Source organism: Hemicordylus capensis, chromosome 1, assembly GCF_027244095.1.
Source record: "Hemicordylus capensis ecotype Gifberg chromosome 1, rHemCap1.1.pri, whole genome shotgun sequence".
NCBI classification, from domain to species: Eukaryota; Metazoa; Chordata; class Lepidosauria; order Squamata; family Cordylidae; genus Hemicordylus; species Hemicordylus capensis.
In genome coordinates, this window is record NC_069657.1 from 316,330,988 (window position 1) to 316,355,908 (window position 24,921).

Sequence of the window (24,921 nt, forward strand, 5' to 3'; positions counted from 1 at the left end):
CGTGTTGTCCATCTGTTCCGCAAAGAGGCTGGAACCTTCAAAGGTGAGGTCCTCGACCCTGGCACGGGCCTCATAAGTCAGACCAGAGGAACGCAGCCAGGCATGCCGCCTGAGAGCCACTGACGTGGCCATTACCTTGGCCGCACACTCCGAGTGCCTAGCCGAGTAGAGCTCCTGTTTCGCCACCTGTAGTGCTTAATGGAGAAATACCTTAGTAGGATTATGTTTGTTCTGTGGCAGTAGGTACAAAAAGGGAGCCACCTTCTCGCACAGAAAGTGTTTATAGCGGGCATTGTAGGCCTGACAGTTGGCCACCCTTAAGTGAAGAGCCGAGGCTGAATAAAGCTGCTTCCCAAAGAAATCTAATTTTCTGCCCTCCTTGTCACCCGGAGCCGACTGGCTGTGACCCCTGGCCTTCTGTATAGACGCCTCAACAACAATAGAATTTGGGGTAGGATGATTCTTTAGGAAAGTAGTATCATCCTGCAGTTGTATCCTATAAAAGTTCTCCAAGCACCTATTGGGTTCAGAAAGAGTGGCTGGCTTTTTCCAATGGCCTTGCATGACCCCCAACAATGCCGAGTTAAGGGGTAAAGCGGCCAGTACCTTGGCCTCCACATCAATAAGGTTAAACAGGGGTCCAATTCCCCCTTGTGCTGCATACCAAGGCTCACACCAAAAGCAGAAGCTATGCGGGCCACATACACGGAGTACTGCTTATAATCCTCCCATGGAGAAATGGGCTTTGAGTCCGACTGTAGGTCCAGAGGGAACAACCTGGGGGAACCAACCTCCTATCCCGGGGAGACAGGATCGCTCTCACAGTCTGATTAGGGAAGCATCAAAGAATCTTGGTCCAAGGCCACCAAAAGCATAGGGGAGTCCATCTTGCTTCCCGCAATGTCCAGTACCAAGGCTGGAGGCTCCGTCGACAGTACCTAAACAGGCTGCAATGCCTGTTGCGGAACCCGAGTTGCAGAAGGCAAATCGCACCGCTTAAGCCGCTCTTGAGAGGAACGTTGTGGGCATCGAGAGCGAGGCTTCCCTTCCGAGTGTGAGGAGGGCTCACACCACTCCCTAACAGTTCCGGGTCTCCCATACACGGGACCTTCCAGGTATCGAGAGCTGTATTGGAGCCTAGCATATTCTGAGTAGCCCAAACTATAGTCTACTTGGTAATGTCCATAAGCTCCCGAGTCCCAGCGCCAAGTGCCATAAGAAGATGGCTCAACCTCATGCAAAGGGGAGCGGCGTTCCAGCATACGGTACCTATCTGTATGCACGGACTCACGACAGTCCCAATCCTGTCTATAGTCAGAGGAGCGGTCATCCGAGTCCCAACAGGAATTCTGATCCATAGTAGGGAGACGCTCCTGACGCCGCCGAGGGGGCAAACCACAGCAAGGTAGCCACGATGCATCTTCTGTGGGCTTGTCCACAGAATACACCTCCCCCTTGGATGAAGCATATCCAGGCTTGTCAGTCACCACCGACAGTTCTCTGTTCATGCGGGCATGATCAGGCACCAAGGCGAATGAGTCCCTAGCCTGCGGTGAGCTATGCCGAACAGAAACCGACTTCAGTACGGGTGGGCCCGAAGCCCTTGCTGGATGATCCATGGTCCATCTTAGGCTTCTTGGCCAATGGGGCCTCTGACACAGGGACCAACACAGTCTTCTTTTTCTTTGGGATAAGAGGGACGTGTTGACTCGCTGGCAAATCATGAGGCAACTTCGTCTTCTTCTTCAGCTTCGACATTGAAGGAGTCGGAGAAGGATTCGGCACCACGGGCAGAAGATGCTGAGGCAAGTCCTCAGAATGCACCGAAGCACTCAAAACCATCAAGGGATCAACAACTGGTATCAAGACTGGGTTGTCTACTTCCACAGAAGCAGATTCCCAACGCTCCGACTGTGCTGAAGAAGCCATCTTAACGGACCGCTTCAACGATAAGGCTTCCGAAGAACGGAAAGCCAAGTCCCACAGGACTGTGCGCAGGTGAGAAGCCCTATTCTTGTGAGCCTGCTTCATAAACCTCTGACAATGTGGGATTCCCCCAAGCAGAGAAGACACTCGGCATGAGTATCGGGGGAAGGGATATTAGATCCACAAAGAATGCATTTCTTGAAGTTCGTCATGCCTGGCATAAATGCCAGCCAGCCAGCACACTCCGTCCCAGCTGGGACTGGAGCTCCAAAGAAGGGGAAAATCCATTAAAAAAAAAAAAAAAAAACAAGAAAAAAATGCTACTATGCAAAAAAATAAGAAAGAAAGAAAGAAAGAAAGAAAGAAAGAAAGAAAGAAAGAGAAAGAAAGAAAGAAAGAAAGAAAGAAAGAAAGAAAGAAAGAAAGAAAGAAAGAAAGAAAGAAAGAAAGAAAGCAGGAAAAAATAGATAGAATACCTACTCATTGCCGAGCTGCAGATTCCATGACGTCTACTGAAGCCCGGACAACGAAGACTGAGGAGATGAGGAGTGGCACAGCCACATATAGCAGCTGGGGGCGGGGTTCCCACTCAAAGCGGGAGAATTGAGCTTGTTAGGTTCCGATGAGGTCTCTGCGCAGGAGCATAGCCCATTTGTATAAAAGACAGAGACCACGTCAAAGAAACTAATAAGTCGTTCTCATGCTTTGTTTCTGTTTCCTAGGCCATATAGACCGACTGTGTTTTCCTCCTTACCTTTTCCAACTTTGGCATTCCAGTCTCCAACCACCAGCATCACTTCTTGCTTGCATGTTCTGTCAATTTCAGACTGAACTTGAGCATAAAAAACTCATCAACTTCCTCTTCTTCTGCATCAGTTGTTGGGGCATAGACTTGAAAAACTGTCATGTTAAAGGGCTGTCCATGAAATCTAATTGATATTAGTCAATCACTGACTGCATTGCACCCAAGTACTGGCATTGCTATATCCTTCCTGACTATGAAAGCAACACCATTCTTCCTTTGCTTTTTTTGTCCTGAGTAGTAAACGGTATGATTTTCTGACTGAAAGTGTCCCATTCCAATCCATTTTAATTCACTGATGCCCAAGATGTCAATCTGTAGTCGATTCATTTCATCTTTCAGTGTGTCAGGCTTTCCCATATTCATGCTTCTTACGTTCCACTTTCCCATTGTTTCTGTCTTTGCAGCTTCGGATTTTCTTTTCCTGCATGGCAACATCAGCTGCTAGACATCCAAAAGGCTTTAGTCTAACCGCGTCATAAACACCATTGGTACTCCGAGATCCTCAGCTTTTCCTCAATAGCATGTTGAGTACCATCCGACCTGAGGGACTTATCATCCAGCACTGCATCGACAATCATTCCCTTCTGTCTATCCATGTGGTTTTCTTGGTAAAATACAGATGTGGTTTACCATTGCCTTTTCCCGCACAGTATGAAATGATGCCTTTGTCGTTATCACTGAAGTGATCATCCACCTCCAGCACCCTCCTATATTGCTGCTGCCCAAAATAGCTGCTTGCTTTAGCTGGGCAGCTGGGATGACCTTCACGCTTTGGGTGACCCTACTGGGAGTATACTTCCTGGCGTACTTCGCTCAGCCCTCCCAAGAACATACCCCCACCCCATGATGAGGCAGCATAGTAGGACATAGCAGGGTAGTTAGTTACTTTTAAATCCAGAATATGTAAATTCATGTTGGGAGGTAGTTACTGACCTTTCAAAGCATACTGAAAATGAACATTTTCAAAACATAAATTGTACACCGGATCCACAACACTGCATACCCAACAAATGTTACACATTAAGTACAACACCAAAACATAAATAATTAATTCTTTTCTCCTTGAGATACTGTAACATTGCTGTCATTGTAACAAAGCCCATAAAGTAAGAGCAGTCACATACCATTAACTTGTGAAGAAACTGAGTTTAACTCTAAGAATAATGATATAATTGTTTTTAATTGTTTGTCTTCTGAATAGACTTATGGCTAACATGAATTATGTTAAGCCTACTGCAATTTAGAGCAAGGAAAAGATTACTATTACTTTCCTTTTCTTATCCTTTTTGTTGCATGTAATTATCTGTTCTGTTTCTTCTATATATTCAGAAAAGTAACTGCCAAATCAATATGTATGCCATTCTTTTTCCTGTGATTAACAAGTTCCACTTCAAAGTGCTAGAGAACTTCCCCAATTCAGAAATAATATAGTAATCAAGATCTGTACTCAGTGCCCACATTTATTTAATCCGATTGTTATGAATGCCAGTTTATGAGATCACCCAAGCTTTCTGCATCCGTAGGTCCCTATATCAACCTCGCAATACTTGGACCAATTTGAACCAAATTTGGCATAGCTGGGATACATAGGGACACCTCAAAGGCACAGTTTGTGATGGTGTCATCCACCCCAATTCAAGATGGTGAATGTGCAAACGTTAAGGCACATGTGGGCTAAATTGTGAACTGCCTGATTTGAACCAAATTTGGAACAGCTGTAGAGATAAATATGGACATCTCAACAGCATAGTTTGCGATGATGTCATCCATCCCAATTCAAGAGTGTGGAAACATGTACATTTGAGGCAGAAGTGGAATAACATGTGAAAATGGTAATTCTCAATTAAGATTATGGTGAAAGGAAAGTAGGCAGATTAGTTCTTATCAGAACAAATTGTTAGTTAATGCTTTTTGGACCTCTGTAGCTCATATAGTTTTTTGGAGCTTCTACAGGTATTAAGTTGTAACAATAAAGAGCAGTTGTGTTTTTAGGCCTGTATGATTCCCTCCATTTTTTCCTACCACCAACTCAGCACTTTTTGGTGATCTGCTGAGAACTGAAGACCAGAAGAAAGTGTGGATCTGTTCTCAAGTGCTACTGGTAAGCAATTTGAAATAAGCTCCACTTGGAAACATGAGCAGGTCCTGTGCTAAGATAGCTGCTGTTGGACACTCTGAAGAGTTTGATTTTTACCTGCTTCCTGGAATTCATATGCAGAGAGGCTTTCCTTTTAGATTTTTTTAAAAAATAGACAGTCTGTGGTGCCCAGACATTTGCCATAAGAAGAGCACTCTCCGCTCTTGCTTCACCAAAGTGAAAAATATGATGAACTTGTGGGATTACTGAAGGTTCATTTCTCACCAACACCATAAATCTTATTGTACAGAGATTTAAATTTAACAAAAAAAAGTTTCACAACCTGGAGAAGATGTTGCTGCTTATATCCCAGAGCTGTGTAATTTCTCTCAATACTGAAAATTTGGGAACTTCTTAGAAGATATGCTGAGGGATTGCCTTGTGTGGAGGGTTTATAATTAAGCACTCCAACGAAGGCTCCTGTTCAAGCCAAATTTGACATTTGCAATGGCTCAAGAAGATGTATTAGCCAGCGAAACTGCATTAGTACAGCTTACAGAAATCAAGGTGGCAGCAACTAATTTAAATGCTATTCATGCTAAGCAGACCGAAAATTCTGGATAACAGGGTCAACAGAACACAGAAAATGCACCCTTCACAATTCCTTCATACAGGCCCAGGCATAACAATCCCTACTCAAGCTGTGGAGGGTTACATCAGTGCTGTGTGAGCAGATTCAGGGATGTGGAATATAGGTTTTATACAAAGAAGGGCCACCTTGAGCAAGTATGCCATTCAAAGAACAATAACTCGAACCACAGTTTGAGTGACTGCATGTAGTGATTGGATTGCGAGACCAAGTTGGGATTCTGTTGGTATCCCGCCCACCCCGCTGTCTAATAGCCTCCCTGCCTGAGCTGTTTGAGGTGGTCTCAGATGTGGCATTGAGGACCCCACAGCTGTTAGTCTGGGGGAACTTTAACATCCACGCTGATGCCACCTTGTCTGGTGCAGCTCGGGACTTCATGTCCTCCATGATGACCATAGGCTTGTCTCAACTGATTTCTGGTCCCACACATGTGGCAGGCCTTACACTTGATTTGGTTTTTGGGTCAATGGTGGACAGTGGTGCTCCGTGGATAGTCCAGGAGGCCTCAACACCGTTATCATGGACAGATCACTACCTAGGGAAGACTGAACTGAGGGTGGACCCACAATACCTCTGCAGGGGTGGGGGACCAGTTAGAATGGTCCGCCCCACCACTGAGCCCAAGCGACTCCCTAGTAGACAGGTGAGTTGCGGACAATGAAGCAGGCTGGTAGATGGCTTGAGCATCATTAGAGGAAAACTCTGAATGAATGTGACTGAACACAGGCTAAAGCCCATATTAGGGCCTACTCTATGGTGGTGATGGCGGCGAAAAAATCCTACTTTTCTGTTACCGTTGTGCCAGCTCAATGTCATCCAGCACAGCTTTTTCGAGTGGTTTGGGGCCTCCTAGGTGAGGACCCCAAAGACCATCAAACAGAACACTTGGCAGCCCACTGTGACCGATTTGCTTTACATTTTGCAGATAAAATTGCTCATATTCGTTCTGACTTGGATGCCAAGATTTTTGTGGTACCGGAACTGGATGTTGCTGACATGGCTCTGGTCTTGTCATATTGGATGGTTTTCAGACTGTGTTGCCTGAGGAGGTCAACAGTCTGCTTGGAAGGTTGAGGCCTACCACATGTGCCCTCGACGCTTGCCCTTCATGGTTGGTGAAGGCTTGTCGGGAGGGACTGGGTCAGTGGGTGGCAGGAATGGTGAATGCCTCTTTAGAGCAGGGGATGGTCCCCCCTTGCCTGAAGGAGGCAGTCCCTCCTTAAAAAGTCCTCATTGGACCCAGATGACTTAAATAACTTTCGACCAGTTTCAAACCTCCCCTTCTTAGGCAAGGTGTTGGAGAGCATTGTGGCATCTCAGCTCCAGGCAGCCCTGGATGAATCTGATTACTTAGATCCTTTCCAGTCTGGCTTCCAACCTGGATATGGGACTGAAACCGTCTTGGTTGCCCTGGTGGATAACCTACGCTGGGAAATAGACAGAGGGAGTGTGACTCTGTTGATCCTCCTGGACCTCTCAGCTGTTTTCGATACCATCAACCATGGTATCCTTCTGAGACATATCTCTGGGTTGCGACTTGGAGGCACGATTATATGGTGGCTCCGTTCCTATCTAGGGGGTCGTACTCAGAAGGTGGTGCTGGGGGATGCCTGCTCCACCCCTTGGCCTTTGGCCTATGGGGTGCCACAGGGATCTATTCTGTCCCCCATGCTGTTTAACATTTACATGAAGCCCCGGGAGAGGTCATCTGTAGGTGTGAGCTGTGGTGCCATCAATATGCTGATGACACACTGCTCTATCATTTAAGTCAGCAGACACCAGGGAGGCAGTGGATGCTCTGAAATGGGGCTTGGAGGCTGTTCTGGACTGAATGGGGGCAAACAAGCTGAAACTCAATCCAGATAAGATGGCAGTGCTCTGGGCTGGTAGAACTGATCATCTGAGTAATGAGGTAAATCTCATATTGGAAGGGGTCACACTCTCTCTGAAAGACAAAGTCTGCCACTTAGGGGTGCTTCTGGACCCAACACTGTCCTTGGAGATGCAGGTGGCAGCAGTGTGCAGAAGCGCCTTTTACCAACTAGGGCTGGTATGCCAGCTGCAACCCTACTTGGAGAAGTTGGACCTGACCTCAGTCACTCATGCAATGGTAACATCCAGATTGGACTACTGCAATGCGCTCTACGTGGAGCTGCCCTTGAAGACTGTTTGGAAGCTTCAGCTAGTTCAGAATGCTGCTGCAAGGATGCTCATGGGTGCAAGTCGCTTTACGAGTATTACACCCATCCTCAGTCAGCTTCATTGGTTACCGGTCCGCTTCTGGGCTAGATTGAAGGTGCTAGTATTGACCTTTAAAGCCCTACATGACTTGGGCTGGGGTACCTGTTGGACCGCATTTGCCCATATGAATCTGCCAGGGCCCTCCCCTAGTCCCTGCTCATGACCCCACCACTAACAGAGATCCGGTTGGCAGGGACTAGAGACAGGACCTTTTCGGTTGTGGCCCCTCGGCTTTGGAAGGACCTCCCTAAAGAGCTTCACCATGATCCCTCCCTCAGTGTTTTAAAAAAATAATAGTCTTAAAACGCACCTTTTAAAGGAGACTTTTTAACGCTGCATTATTATTATTTTTATATATATATATATATATATATATATATATATATATATATATATATATATGGTAGGTTCCTTAGCTTTTTATAATTTTCAGTTTTAATTTGAACCTAATAACGATTGTGGTTTTTTATCTGAAAACTTTTTTTGTTTAATTTAGTTAATTTTATTATTTTACTGTATCTTGTGTCTATCTTATTGTTGTGAGCCGCCCCGAGCAATAGTGCACTGGAGGAGCAGGGTATAAATATTTTAAATAAATGATAAATAATAATGAGTCACACCACGGAGCTTCATATGAACGTGACTGTTCACAGGGTGGTGAAGCCCAAGAGCTGTATCACATTCAGAATGTTTATGACAAGGAGCCTAAAAATCTGTCACCAATGCTTTTTAATATCTACATGAAACCGCTGGGTGAGGTCATCAGGAGATTTGGTGCTGGGTGCTATCAGTATGCTGATGACACCCAAATCTGCTTCTCCTTGTCATCTTCATCATCAGGAAACGGCATTCATTCCCTAAATGCCTGCTTATAGGCAGTAATGGGCTGGATAAGGAATAATAAATTGAAACTGAATCCAAGCAAGATGGAGGTGCTCATTTGCGGGGCTCAGAATCTGAGGGGTGAGTTAGATCTTCCTGTGCTGGATAGGGTTACACTCCCCCGGAAGGAGCAGGTACAGAGCATGGGAGTACTCTTAGATCCAGGCCTCACCCTGGTATCTCAGGTGGAGGCCATGGCCAGGAGTGCTTTATATCAGCTTTGGCTGATTCAACAGCTGTGCCCATTCCTTGAAGAGGACGACCTCAAAACAGTGCTGCATCAGCTGGTAACCTCCAGGCTTGACTATTGCAACGCACTCTACATGGGACTGCCTTTGTACGCAGTTAGGAAAATTCAGTTAGTTCAAAATGCGGCAGCCAGAATGGTCTCTAGGGCAACACAGAGAGACCATATTATGCCTGTTTTGAAACAGTTGCACTGGCTGCCGATATGTTTCTGGGCAAAATACCAAGTGCTGGTTATTACCTTTAAAGCCCTGAACGGCTTAGGTCCAGGTTACTTTAGAGGGCACCTCCTTCTGCATGATCCTCACCGCACGTTAAGGTCATCTGAGGAGGTCCGTCTCCAGTTACCACTGGTATGTCTGGTGGCGACTCAGAGGTGGGCCTTCTCTGTAGCTGCTCCTGGGCTGTGGAAAGGAATGCACTACGTGTAGAAATCCATAATTTGAATTCATTACTGGCCTTCAGGAGAGCCCTCAAAACCGATCTGTTTGGCCTGGCCTGGGTTTTTAATTTGTTGTAAATGTTTTTAACTTGCTGTAGCCTGGTTTTCCAGGGTTTTTTAAACTGTTTTGAATGTTTTAACTGTTAATTGTTTTATGGTGTTTTATAGTCTCTGTTTTTAATTGTTAATTCATTTTAATTGTTTTGTTTTAATGTAAACCGCCCTGAGACATTTTTAGAATGGTGGTATAGAAATCGAATAAATAAAATAAAATAAAATAAAAAAGATACTGCAGTGTTTGCAACAGTATTAATTAATGGTCCCAAGTGCAATTTGGAAGTATTATTTATTTATTTTATTTATTAAAGATTTAATATACTGCCCAATCCAAAGACTTAGGGCGGTGTACAAAACAAGAACAGCATCTGAGAATTTCTTTAAAAAAAAAAAGATTTTAAGGGCAAATGCCTGGCAGAAAAGAAAAGTCTTCAATAAGGTTTTAAAGGTTGAAAGGGAGGAGGAAGACTAAATCTGGGGTGGCAGGGGAGAATTCCAAAGTGAAGGGGAAGCAATAGAGAAAGCCCTTCCATGGGCCCTAGTACTATGGACCTCTCTGAGACCAAGTATTGAAAGAAGGGGCAACCTGAGAAGATCTCACAGGACAGGACTGGCTGGGAGAGGTGTCCATGTAGGCAAACAGGAGCTAAGCCCTGAAGTGTTTTAAAGCTAAGAATCAGCACTTTGAATTGGACCCAGAAGCAAATAGGTAACCAGTGCAAATAGGTAACGATTGGCCAGATCAAGGAGTAAGCAAAAGCAACTCAGTCTTGGAGAAATTAAGTCTGAGCTTGTTTTGGCCCATCCAGACCCTGACAACCCCCAGATGGGCAAGCACAGAAATGGCATCTCCAGACTGGCCTGGGGTGACAATATACAGCTGAGTATCATCGGCATATTGATGGAATCTCACCCCAAACCGATGGATGACTTGCCCCAATGGTTTCATGTACATGTTAAAGAGAATGGATGCGAGCACTGAGCCCTGAGGCACCCCCACAAAGGAGAAGCCAGAGGGCAGAGCACTCACCACCAATACACACCGACTGAAAGTGCCCACTAAGGAAGGAACGGAACCACTGCAAGAAGTTACCCAATAACCAACTAGCACAGGTGCTTCAGGAGGATACCATGGTCAATGGTATCAATAGCTGCTGAGAGATCGGACCAAGAGAAGGGTGCTACCCTCATCAAGGTCACGATACAAGACCAACCAGAGAGACCAGTGCTGTTTCCATGCTATGCCATGGCCTGAAACCCGACTGACAAGGATTTAGAAAATCAGCTTCATCCAGAACTCTCTCAAGCCGGGCACATACAACCTTCTCCAAAACCTTCGCAAGAAAAGGGAGGTTAGAAATTGGCCTATAGTTATCAAGGACCTCAGGATCGAGAGAAGTCTTCTTCAGAAGAGGGCACACCACAGTCTCTTTTAAGGCTGCCGGCAAAGACCCATCAAGAAGAGTTTACTAACTCCCAAAGCCAGGACCACACATTCCTGCCAGCTACTCTAATAAGCCAGGAGGGGCAAGGGTCCAGGCTACAGGTAGCAGCACCCATACCAGAGATAATCCTGTCCACGTCCTCAGCCTCAACAGGCTCGAAAGCATCCCAGATAACATATAAGATAAGGTCTCCGTCATCTCATCAGATCCTGTGCAATTGGAGTCCAACTTCTGCCAAAGGCGAGTGACTTCATCAATGAAGAATCTAGCAAACACGTCACAGCGGCCAGATGCAACCTCCACTAGATCTGCATCCCCAAGCAGGGCACGGGTGAATCAGAAAAAGGCCGCTGGACAGGAGACAGCTGATGCAATAAGAGCGGAGAAATGAACAGACTTTGCAGCCCTTATCACCATGGAATACTCCCGAAGATGAGAGAGTAACCATGCTTGGTTGGCTTCAGCATTAGTTTTCCTCCAGTGGTGCTCCAGGCATCTCTTAAGGTGCTTCATCTCCCTAAGCTCCTGAGTGAACCAAGGAAGCCAGGATGCACAAATCCCGAAAGGCCGCTTAGTGGCAATCGCATCCAGAACCCTTGTGGCCTGCATGTTCTAGGCCTCAATGAGCTGCGCTGGAGAAGTGCTCACCCGATTGCTGGGAATATTCCCAAGAGCCCTCTGAAACCATCAGGATCCATAAGGTGCCGGGGGCAGACCATAAGAGTAGGTCCACTGCCCCTGAGGAGGCAAGAAGCAGCAGTAATCTGCATACAGATCAAGGAGTTATCGGACCACTCTGGGTCTTAAGTATCTATAATCAACGAAGATACACTTTATCACATCTTTTCACAGGAGCCTCCATCCAAGTTGTTGAGTCCATCATGTATTGTCTATGACTACAACAAGCAGAAAGTTGATCTTGCTGGAAGCAGCAATGTGGATGTGCAGTATGGCTACTACCAAGGGAAGCTTCCACTTATCGAACACAGAAACCTGACAGAAAAAAACTGGTTCATACCACTAGGAATCAGTGTCCAAGGAATTCATACCATTACTACTGGTCAGCTAGCAGACCAGATTTCCCATGGTGTTTTGTGAGGAACTGGGAGCTTAACAAGGAAAGCTGTTGTCATTCCATTTGGATCCATCTGTTGCACCAGTTGTCTGGTGATTTAAAGAACAACATGATTGGATGAATGAGCCATCAGCAAAATTGGAATTTATGTCTGATGGCCTGCAATTGACTCAGACATTGAAGAGACTTTACATGAGTGCAGCACATGCCAGGCTACTTGACATACTCCACCAAGGACACTCACTACCTTTCCCTGGGAAGCGACCAAGAAGGATTGGTCGAGAATCCATATTTACTTTACAGGACTATTTCAGGGAAACAACATCTTGACTGTAGTGGACTCCTACTTTAAATGCCTTGAAGTAGTCTTAGTGCCCTCACAAACATCTACTGTGACAATCACAGCACTGCACCATTTATTTGCAACCCATGGATTTCCTGACACTGCTGTCTCAGACAATGAGTCAGCATTAATATCAGCTAGTTTAAGGACTTTACGCACAGAAGCCTTATTCAAGATGCCACAATTGGACCTCATCCCCAAGGAAATGGCCAGACTGGATGGATGGTACTCCCCCTGAAAGATCATGTTCGTAGCTTGGGAATGCTGCTGGACCCAAAGCTCTCCCTGGTTTCTCAGGTTAAGGCGGTGGGCAGGAGTGCTTTTTATCAGCTTCGGCTAATACATCAGCTAAGTCCATTCCTAGAGATGAATGACCTTTAAAACAGTGGTACATATGCTGGTAACCTCCAGGCTTGACTACTGTGATGTGCTCTACGTGGGGCTGACTTTGTACATAGTCCAGAAACTACAATTAGTACAGAATGTTGCAGCCAGATTGGTCTCTGGGACAACATGAAGGGACCACATAACACCGGTTTTAAAAGAACTGCACTGGCTGCTGAGATGTTTCCAGGTGAAATATGAAGTGCTGTTTAATACCTATAAAGCCCTTAACAGCTTGGGTCCAGGCTAATTACCTATAAAGCCCTTAAGAGCTTGGGTCCAGGCTATTTGAGAGAGCGCCTCCTTTGTCAGAATCCCTGCCACCTGTTACGATATTCTGGAGAGGTTTGGTTATGGTTGCCACCGGCTCATTTGGTGGTGACCCAGGATTGGGCTTTCTCTGTGGCCCCTGGGCTATGAAATATGTTCTAAAATAAAAGCATCTCCTTCCTTATTAGTTTTCAGGAAGAACCTCAAGACTTTGTTTTCTCAGGCTTTTAATTATAATTAATGGTAATAATGTTAAAAAAACTTACTTTATTATTTTATTCTATTGTTTTTATTTTCATGTATTTTAATTTGTGACTTTTAAATATTTTAAATTTTGTACACTGCCTAGAGATGTACATATCTGGCAGTATAAAAATATGAGAGAGAGAGAGAGAGAGAGAGAGAGAGAGAGAGAGAGAGAGAGAGAGAGAGAGAGAATAGTAAGATAGATAGACAGAGAGATAACTAACTAACTAACGACATAGTGCAGACAACCAAGGATGCCCTGAAGTGGATTGTTGGAGGAGACTGGCCAACATGTCTTGCCAGGTTTCTGATTGCTCATCATGTTACTCCTTGCTCAACAAAAGGAGTCAGTCCTGCTGAGTTACTTATGGGTGACATCTAAGAATTTGCCTTGACTGTCTCCATCCAAATTTAACTGAGGATTTACAAGACAAACAGGACTATGCTCTGGATGCTACTCTGTCAGCACCGACTCTCTGTTGATTTGTTCTACATGAACAGATTTTTGCAAGGAACTATGGATCTGGACCAAGGTGGGTTCCTTCCATTATCATTGAGGTCACTGGACGTGTTGTACAAGGCCCAGTGTGCAGATGGACTAGTGTGGTGTTGCTATGTTGATCAACTGAGAAGGGTTCTTCCAAGAGTGAGCTGTGCCGACAAACTCACCAGAAGCATCTTCCTTAGAGCACTCGGGAGCTGTTGTGTCTGCTACACTGCCTGCGGAATTACCAGAGTCATTAAAGGATGAGAGTGATAACTGTTCTTGCCTATAATCAAAGTACAAATCCCCTGGACCTTCTAAGTCCACCAGTTGCATTTTACATTTATATCCCACTCTTCCTCCAAGGAGTTCAGAGTGGTGCATAGTTATTTTTATCCTCACAACAACCCTGAGAGGTAGGTTAGGCAGAGAGCTACATGACTGGCCCAGAGTCACCCAATGCGTTTAATGGTTGAATGGGGATTTGAACTCGGTCTTCCTGGTCCTAGTCCAACACTCTAACCACTACATTGTGCTGCTTTGGGGACCTCTGCATCTCATGTTGTTTTTGGGAGCTGTAGCTGTTGGGTGGAGCTTTGGCAGATCCTGAGTTTTAACAATAAAGAGCAGTTATGTTATAGTCCTGTGTGATTACCTCCATTTTTTCTGATACTAAATCAACACCTCTAACATACAGAGTGAACAACTACTGGAGTGAATATCCATTACGATTGAATATAGAGGGAATATGCTTGAGTATTTATGATTTAATTTTTGTAATCAAAAGGTGTATTTGGAAAAATATGCAGTGCCACACATAATTTGATAAACAGTTGTGAAGATTTCTGGGTAACATAGGATACCATATGGAAGCCAAAAGGTTCTGCACTGACAACTTTACTAAAAAACAGGAAGAAGGCATTTTGGATATAAATTACCTTGCTTAAACATTTTTCTGGGAGTTAACATACTTTTCTTTCAATAGCACATTGATGAATCCACATATCTAAAACATTATTATAGCATGATTAAAAAAAACCAAAAACCAGAAACATGGCAACTTACTCCTATAGGCTGAAAAATTAATCCATCCACTTCATGACTGACTTCTCTAGCAAAATTTCCCTCAAGGAGCTGCAAGAAACACCAAATAATGATTTGGTTTTACAGTCATAAAAGTAAAATAACCATGTAACATATAAGATACTTCTATAACATCCAAACAACTACAAATCAGCACTGATGGAAAACAGTTTCTAGAATCTATTATTCAAATGATCAGAAAAACCACCAATGAGCATAGCAGATTTAATAGTACCAAGAAAACCAACAAGTAATTCAGTTGTTATAATTTACAAATTGAAGATTGTGCTCCAGATAATGTATTACATTTATTTAATGTATTTATTTATTTAAAAAAGACACAAAAATGGCAACTTCATACAATATTCTTAAACACTGAAGGTCAATTCACATATGCCATCCCACTGCCTCAGGAGAATCCAGGGATGGTGTTAGGACCACAGTCATCACAGTAAGTAACACAAGTGCATCTACTTTAACAACAACAAAAAGATTATGAGCCCTTTGGGGAGAGGGAGCCATTTTGTTTATTTATTTATATCTATGTAATTTATTTATTTATACCTATGTAAAACCACTTTGGGAACTTTTGTTGAAAAGCGGTATACAGCTATCCATCATATTTGTATTTTTGTATCACCTATGCAAAAGCATCAGTTCACACAAACAAGTGCCTTCATGCAAGTCTGAACAACAGCCTGAATCTCAAGGTGAATGAATAGGAGCCAGTTCACATGTAAACAGGTTCTTCAAACGTTGCATTATTTTTGACCTGCTGCATTTGAATCAATATGCTCTTTTTTGAATGCATAGGCCATCTTACTTTTGATTATCTCTTCCAAGGCCACATATTTTTTTCCACCTCTCTTCTGTCTTTCTGTTAGTTTGTGGAAGTTAGGTATATATTTGTAAGGATTTTACTATGAAATGCTCAGTTTTTTGGATGTAAGAGTATTCTGAGCTGAACATTTTGAGCTGTTAAGAGGTTTTTTTTTTTTACAACTGTGCATCAACAAGCCTCTGGAGACAAAATTACTTCACTGCAATTTGTAGGGTTAACAGCAACTGTGAAAAGCTAGTCCTTAATTGAAACTACTACTACTGTAATTATTTTTACCTGCCTACCATGTTTATTCTGCCCCAAAAGGAAGGTGAACACCCATGACAGTGCTCCAAAAATATACCAATAAGAACAAACGTACTCCCCAGCCCCTCCCAGACCAAAATGCTAGAATTCCTTCACAAAGCATAATTGACTTAGCAGCTTGCTGAATTTGAAGAGATACCTGAAATCACAAATACACGTTGAATGAAATATATACAAAGAACACAGCCAATTTAGCCACTGTGTTCAACTAAGCAGAGCCTGAATATAAATATTTTTCTCTAGCTAGTTGAATTTAATACGTTTTATAGAAATATGTGCATTTTTGAATTAACCTCATGGATGCTAGATAGAAAACAATGAGGATATCATTATGATAACAGATCTTTTCTGGAGACTTGGGAGAAATTGTAAACCACCCAGAGATGCACGTTTTGGGTGATATAGAAATATAATAAATAAATAAATACATACATACATACATACATACATACATACATACATACATACATCTGACTGCTTATTATTTGCACAGGAGGATTCCCAAGTATGCATTGTATATTGAAACTATTCCAATACATATACGCTGCTGAAGACCAAGTCAAAATGCATACAGTGAACACAGCAAATGGACGTGCATGTTTTTAAAGAACAGACTATATTATAAAGCAGTAATTTTTATGAAATTCATAGTTAAGATATCAAGTACAGTGCTATGTCGTTACTGCATCTGCACTGTGTTGGTGTTTCTAGTTACGCTAACTCTGAGATTTATTAAATAAAATACTGATGACTTATAATAAATAAAGAAATGGACACAAATCAAGAAGGGGGGATTAAAATTCAAGATGTCATATTAGCTTGCATTTTGAAGAGTTGAAGAGAAGAGCCACATAACTTAATTTCATGAGCCAATAATAAACTATTAACATTTTATAAAAGTTCTTTGTTGTATTTGTGTTATATAGTACACTACATAGCAATTTGAATTATATAGTACATGTGCGTGCATACACGTACACAAATATAATATATTATATAGAACATTCTCTGCCTATTCACATGGCACACAGAGCAGCATACAATAAAACATACAATTATCAATAAAATCATACAATAAATAAAATAGTCAGCTAAAAATTCCATAGCTAAACATAATGTATAGCCACTGAAAACAGAACAAATCCGCTCAAAGAGACAGCTCTCTCAAAGATCCAGGTTTTTATCTGGCATTGAAAGTTTAATAGTGAGAGGTGTGATGCACCATTCCATAGTATGGATGTCCTTGTAGTCTTCTGTTCCAGACAGAACAAAACAGTATGCAGAGCACGGCATTCCCTGCCAATCTAAGGACACAGATAGATACATATGGGAGGAGGTGACTCTAACATTGTCAATGCATTTTAAAATAAGTGTCAAGACTAGTATCACATACTAAAAAATAAATAAATACAAAAATGCATCTAGTATAATTATAGGAAGCTGCCTTGTACTTAGTCAGGCCATTGGTCCATCTAGCTCAGTACTGTCTACACAGACTGGCAGCGGCTTCTCCAAGGTTACAGGCAGGAGTCTCTCTCAGCCCCTCTGGAGACACCAGGGAGGGAACCTGGAACCTTCTGCATACAAGCATGCAGAACCTCTTCCAGGAGTAGCCACATCCCCTAAGGGGAATATTTTACAGTGCCCACATGTAGTCTCCCATTTAAGTGCAAACCAAGGAAGACCCTGTTTAGCAAAGGGGACAATTCATGCTTGCTAACACAAGACCAGTTCTCCTCCCATAGACCAGCTCTTCTTATGTCCACATGTCACAATTTTGTCCATGATTATGCATGACATACAATTGCACAAAACGAAAGCCAAAAAAACTAAGCAATGGCTGAATCCCTAACTTCTGCACAGTAGTTTCTGGATCATTGTCAAATGCAACCATGTTCCATCATTTTTCAGAACAGAAGTGCTTAGACATTTTTCTGCCCCATGTGTGGTGATCTTGAAACTCCACCACCCTCCTCCACATACGCGGAATGTATGAATCAAGAGATCCCATCTTCAAACTGTGACAAATTCAAGGTGGGATCTCCTGGTTCACACACTGCCTTCTAGGCAAGTCAAAGTGTTGTTCCTGCTTTCATGCATGTTGGAGGACAGGATAGGGACATCAGAACAAGTCCTTGAAACGGGTAAGTGTAAAAGGTTTCTTTGTCTAAAAGCCTTCCTCTGTTCATTTAATACAACTCCTCTGCCACCAATCTCTAGTTAACCTTAATATGAAATCACCGCTGAATCTCACTTCTCCTGTAATAGGTGGTAATAAGGCATGGTTTCAATCCAGGCAAACCTCGTTACTCTCAGGGGTTCCATTCCTCACCTACCCGTGTTTCCCCGAAAATAAGACAGTGTCTTATATTAATTTTAGCCCCTCAAAATGCACTAGGGCAATTAGCGGTACATCAGAAATTACTGCTAGGTCTTACTTTCGGGGAAACAGGGTACTACCACAAGTAACGAAACTGCGAGTAAAGAAGCATTGCGCCTATGAAAAACAGGAGGTTAGGTTCCTGGATGCGGAGGGCAGGGTGTTTGTGTGTGTGTAAAAAAGTAGAAAGCCAGCCAAAGAAAGCAAGAAACCAACTCCACTGGGTCTCCTTGTGCCCAGCAATGCACCCTAAACTGCAAAATGCCCCACAAAACCGCAAAGAGGCAAAATGCCTTTTGAAAAAGAAATGAGCCACAAAATTGCTCCTGCTTACATCCTGCTTACAAAATGGTTCCTCTACGAACTGCGGATATGTAGATTTTAACCCTTCAGTATCCACAGATAATGAAATAGAGTATCAATTACACAACCGTGGATACGCAAAAACACAGATGGTGAGACTGCGAGTTTTCCCTGTATTAGTAAAATATAGGAATACGAATTCACAAACACACTCAAATGATAACCTTTATACAGTAAATTCAGTTTTTCAGTCAGGTGTTCAAGAATGGAGGAAAGGTGGGTGGGGGGAATAAACAATATACTGAAGAGGTTGAAGGGATTGGTTAAATGGCAAGTCTTAGTTCTATTCCCTATTGAACCCACAAGTCAGATTCCCTTTCCTCCCTGGAGTCACTGTAACACAAGTCCCAGAATAAAGTGACCTTGTTTTCCCTCCTTCCAGTCAGCTGTTGGTTTTCAGTTGGTGGTTGGTGGTGGCTAAGCACTGAAGATTCCATGACAGGTTTCAGTTGCTGAAGACTAGGCCAAGGACCTGGACCTGACACACAGCTTCCTGGAAGCTTCTCGATTGGAGCCATATGGCCTGCTCCCCCCTCAGCCTTTCCCAGAGCCTTTCCAATGTGCCTGCCCTTGCATTCTCCTCCCTGAGCTGCCTTTTTTCCTCAGCTCTTCTCAGATGCAGCCACCAAATGGTGCAGTGGGGAAGTAACTTGCCTAGGGAGCAAGAGGTTGCTGGTTCAAATCCCCACTGGTAAGTTTCCCAGACTATAGGCAATGCCTATATCGGGCAGCAGCAATATAGGAAGATGCTGAAAGGCATCATCTCATACTGTGTGCGAGATGGCAATGATAAACCCTTCCTGTATTCTACCAAAGAAAACTACAGGGCTCTGTGGTCGCCAGGAGTTGACTTTACGGCACAACTTTACCAACTTCTCAGATTCACCTCCAAGCCTCCTCAATCTCACTCCTGAGGCACTGCACACCTCCTCTCCTCAGAATCTTCAGCCAGAGCTAGCCAATCATAGTCCACTTGCGACTCTTTTAAACTGATTGGCCAATTCCTTCCCCTGTGGAGCTCTTCCACTCGTTTGTTCAGGAAGTTACCAAACCCTTACGGGTTATTTAACCAGAACTATTGTCTGTACTGTATATAGACAGAACTAGAACCAGTCCGCCAAGTAAACAAACCCTTCACTAATTTGTAATCTGCTCCAGTTAACCCAGAGAACAGTAATGAAATGTAACTATCTACCAACACAATTATATGAAACAAACCATCACAGGAGAATTGCCACAGTATTAAAACAATCAGATGCCTGAATTTCTCATTAGCGGAATGAAAGAATGTGGCATCACCACTCTCTTTAAATTAAGGAACTTGCTCTACTGTTAATAAAATCTTGATCATCTCAACCTCTTCAAAAGGTTCCAAGCTGTACCCATTCTACCAACACAGCTATATGATTTACCAAAAGGCATCCCATAACTTCCTAGATGAGTAGAGATTTGATGGATCTCTCATACTGACATATACAAAAGCATCTAATCAAAATTTGTGGGGATAGGGAGGGAGGGAGGGAGGGAGTCTTGCGAATTGTCCACATCTTCTACATGGAAAATGAGAATTCAGAAAATGTGGACAACTGGCAAAAGACTTCTCCCCTACCTATCTCCACAAATGTTATTAGACAGGAAAAACCTATACTGGTCTGTTCAGTACAACAGAAGAGGTAGTTTGCCCCTTTGACCCCTAAGCACTAATGCTTAGTGCTGAAAATTAGCGGGACAATGTGTTTTTTCACTTCCCTACTGTTCCACGACAATTTTTAAAGCTTTGCCATCTTGCTACACACAAAAGTAAGTGTACTCCCAGTTCAAAGGTCTTTGTTTTGTCTTAGATACACTAAGCCTTAAGGAAGGTTCAATTAGCTTTATTCAACCTTGCAATTAGGTATTTGCACTAGTGAATAGTGTCTAGGTAACTATACACCTATATGTCTGAAGTGCTTGCTCACTCACTCTTTACTCCTGTTATATGAGAGAGTGCTGATGTTCTTGGTACAACCAGCCAGGTGGTAAAAGTCCTTTGAGACATTATAAATTCCCCCCACCCGCCTCCTCGTGTTGTAGAAGGTACCGAAAGTTGGTTGGAAGTCCCACTAGGGTCCGTCACTCATCCCCCTCACCATGCTGCTCACAGTTAACGCAGCATTCATCTGAAAAGGTAAATGCTATAACTGTGATGGCAGGTGTTTTGGTCATCGGGAAGCTGGGGCACTTCTTCAGACCAATGCTGCTGAATTGGGGGCTGAGTGTAGGGCCAAAGGTGAGATTTCCTACCCATTTGGGGGAAGGAATACAGCAGGGGGCTATAACATCCCAAAAGTGCTCAAGAGGGGGAGATAATCCAGCAAGACTCAATTTGAAGCAACTGCTGAATTGTCCAGCTAGAGAAACATAGCAGAGTGCAACAGCTGTGCTCTTCCTCTCTCTCTTGTATTTTGTCTCTCCCTTGTTGGTGGGAAGGAACACAAGAAAGAAATAATACACTCACGCTTGGAACTAGCAGCAGCAAAGAGTAAGTGACTTGCTTCAAACCCCAGTGAGCTCCTGACTGAGGTGAAAATCTGAACTTGCCAACTCAATAAGATTACTATATCTGGCTACACAATTGACATCTTGGGTCAAGCTGGGTGAGGGGGAAAGATGGGTAAGTTCACTGTTCAAAATTCTAAAGATAGTACATTGTACTAACTATACAATTAACCACACAACTGCATTCCCCTCCCTAAAACAGGAAAAAACAGCATGATACTGGTGCTCACTAATAGCATCAGCTCACTAATTACTATCCATGATTCATTTGTAGCATTGCAAACCTGATTAATGTCAGGTCAAGTTTAACATATGATGAGGTTTATTAGGAATGCTTTGCGATCCCACAGCTTGTCAGTCTTTCACAGTGAGTGCCATCTGTTACATGAGAGAAAAACAATCAAGGCACTGGTAACTCTGAGTTACAGCATGTGATCATTTTAAAATTGTCCCGGGCACTTAAACTGATGACATACAGCAGTATTAAAAATACACCTTATGAAGCATTCACTCACTTTAAAGGCTATTTGTACATCTATGTATTATTTCATGTTACTGGAAGTAACAGTCATGAAATGTGAAACACTAGATGTTAAATCTTCTATTTATTACTGGCTATAAATAAATACATCCTCAAAGTTGTAGACAATTATAGGATGATATGTTGATGTACAAAATCAGTTTTTATAATCAACATCTAATCAATAAGTTGTAGAGCTTAAATCCCAAGGTCTTAAAATTGAAAACCTGGCAGCATTCCCAATGACTCATGTAGTCTGCCTATGCCCCAAGGCAAGATGTCCTATACCTAACACATCTATGTCAGATGGACACTTCAGCCATTGTGCTTACATCTCAGACAAAAGGGAGTCTATATCCTGCTTAGGTAGCTTGCTGAATTAAACTTATAGATAGAATATTATTCAAATGTTTAATGCAAGACTGCCTTCTAGTTTAAAACCAGCCAAGTAGCTGAAGAGGGCCACGGTATTCCAAAATCTATAGACCCTTACACATGATCATTATGGGCTTGTTAGGAGGGTAGCCAAGTTTTTACCTCATGTGGGACAGACAAGTAGAGGTGCCTTTAGTTTTAGCAAAAATGATGAACAAGTCCGACTCTACCATGTACGGTCCTCCAGACACGCCCCCCATACCAGCATGCATCACTCCACCAGTAAACTGGGAAGGCCTGATGACAGTAGGTTCTGCATGAGTGGGCCAGAAGGGTCACATGACCTCTGCGGCCTTGCTGAGAATCATTGGACATTTCTGTCATGCCTCAGGCACCGCAGCCCCACCCTGCAGCATGCCGATAGCTGCAGCCCCTGGAGGCATCCCTTAACCCTATAATTGCAGGTGGCAACAAAAGTCAAAAACTAGACTAACCTCCAAGCCACCCGTGCTGCCAGAACAGGAGCAGCTAAGAGCGTGGGCAGCCCTGTCACCCAACAGGCAGCTGCCAATCCAATTAGAGGCCAGACACCACCACCACTGGGTGAGAGCAAGCAATGCAATTCCCCACCCAGCACCCCCAGATATGCACCTGTTTGCCTGTGTGCCATAGAAATGAGGCCACTGAAATGGTTTGGTGCTGACCCACATCCCTGAGCAGCCCTGCTGGAAACCATGCCTTCCCCATCACCCACCTCAAAGGGCAACTCAAGGAACTGACAGGGGGCCATCCCTGTAAGCCCCTTGCATCCATGCTGGTCCTGCACATAGGAGGCTGCCTCTCTTAATGAATTTCACTGTGACCAGCACAATGCGCTTCCCCCATCTATTTATTCTTATTTTAATGGCTTTTCTATACCCACACAATCTACTGTTGAAAGAAGGTTCATGCCTCCACTACTATGGTTCAAAGAAACAGCAGAAAGCCCTCCTCTTCCCCTTGTCCAACCAAAGGATCCCCCCTCCCTTACTTCCCCTTGCACAATCTAAGGACCCCCCTCACTCCCCTAGATGTCACCCCTCAACACGGCTGCAGCACAGTGCTCCCAGGCAGTGGCATGGTGGCGCCTGACAGCTGGGCATACACAGCCCTCTTCATCTGCAGCCCAAGGGATGCCTAGGTAAGAGGGCAGTCCCCAGACACAGCAGCAAAGCTAATGATGGCTTTTCCCCAAGTACAAATTGTGGGATAGGCCACAACGTGAAGGTTGCACGCCCAAAAGTGCCTATTGCAAGAAGTGCAACAAAACTAGGACACTTGGCAGCAAGCTTTCATACCAAAACCTCTCCTAAAAGGAGAACCAGTGGATATAATTCTGTAGGATAATGCTAATGTACATTCACAATGGAGAATTCCTGTTCTGTTCCTGCACAACTGCTGGTGTTGTATTCTCTACATTAGAATATGATAGATTCTGGCAAATTCCTCTACCTGAAAAGACGGTCAAACTGACTACTGCACGAAAGTACAAAAATCAAAATTATAAATACTTCACTGAAAGCTATGTCCAATAACATGTTCAAAACATATATCAGGTAAAGCTGATCCACAATGTGGTGAAAGCTCCAAAGATGTGGGCTCTTGGCAAACAAAAGACTGAGGAGAGGAGATGGAGCACCAAGCGCGGGTGGGGAAGCAGGGTTCCTGTCAAAAAATCCTCATATGGTAAAGTGCTAGAAAGGTCCAAAATGTGGCTCTTTGCAAACGCATACCCATTAGTGTAAATGCACAGAGACCATGAATAAGAATTTTAGAGGCCTAATTTCTTGACCCTGAGCACCCTAATTTTCAACACCAAAAACCACTATGTATGACTTTCTGTAAGGGGATCATGACCATCTTTCATTTTTCTAGGGATCATTAGGAAGGGGATTTAAAATAAAACAGCTAATATTATAACGCCCTTATACAAAACTATGGTGCGATCACACTTGGAGTACTGCGTACAATTCTGGTCATCACATCTAAAAAAGGACATTGTAGAACTGGAAAAGGTGCAGAGGAAGGCAACCAAGATGATCAGAGGCCTAGAGCACCTTTCTTATGAGGCAGGGCTACAACACCTGGGGCTTTTTAGTTTAGAAAAAAGATGACTTCAAGGAGACATGATAGAGGTCTATAAAATCATGCATGGTGTGAAGAAAATGGATAGAGAGAGATTCTTCTCCCTCTCCCATAACACTAGAACCAGGAGTCATCCCATGAAATTGATTGCCGGGAAACCTAGGACCAACAAATGGAAGTACTTTTTCACACAACACATAATCCACTTGTGGAATTCTCTGCCACAAGATGTGGTGACAGCCAAAAACCTGGATGGCTTTAAGAAGGGTTTGGATAACTTCATGGAGGAGATGTCTATCAATGGCTACCAGTTGGAGAGCTATAGGCTACCTCCAGCCTCAAAGGCAGAATGCCTCTGAGTACCAGTTGCAGGGGAGTAACAGCAGGAGAGAAGGCATGCCCTCAGCTCCTACCTGTAGGCTTCCAGTGGCATCTGGTGGGCCACTGTGTGAAACAGGATGCTGGACTAGATGGGCCTTAGACCTGATCCAGCAGGGCTGTTCTTATGTTCATGAAACAACTTTTCCTCAAAACTGTAGGAGATCATGAACACATTAACACAGAATGTGGGGATAGCTATTAGGTTTAAATGGTTTGTGGGGGGGGGGAGAATGCAGGAGTGTATGCGACTAAATCCGTAGAAGACAGTTATAATAGACTGTTGATAGCCAAGTAGAACACAGCCAAACTCATGTCAGCAGTGTGATGCCGCTGCAAAAACACGCTAATGCAATTTTAGGCTGCGTAAGAGGAACGCAGAAACAATCATTCCATTTTATTACACACTACTCAGACATAATCTGAAATACTGTTGTCCAG

At 43.5% G+C, this 24,921-nt stretch overlaps 1 protein-coding gene across 5 annotated transcripts in view; it reads right to left on the reverse strand.

Annotated features, from left to right (window-relative positions):
- Positions 1-24,921, reverse strand: part of RNGTT (RNA guanylyltransferase and 5'-phosphatase) — a 278,619-nt gene that overhangs the window by 95,703 nt on the left and 157,995 nt on the right. For 2 of the 5 annotated variants that reach the window (XM_053287325.1, XM_053287323.1), the window contains one exon: positions 14,638-14,706. The exons of 2 other annotated variants lie outside the window; for them this stretch is intronic. In XM_053287325.1, the coding sequence (XP_053143300.1) occupies positions 14,638-14,706 (69 nt within the window). Of the gene's footprint in view, positions 1-14,637; positions 14,707-14,879; positions 17,107-24,921 lie in introns of those variants that run through there. One more of the 5 variants, XM_053287327.1, reaches the window with a different exon arrangement.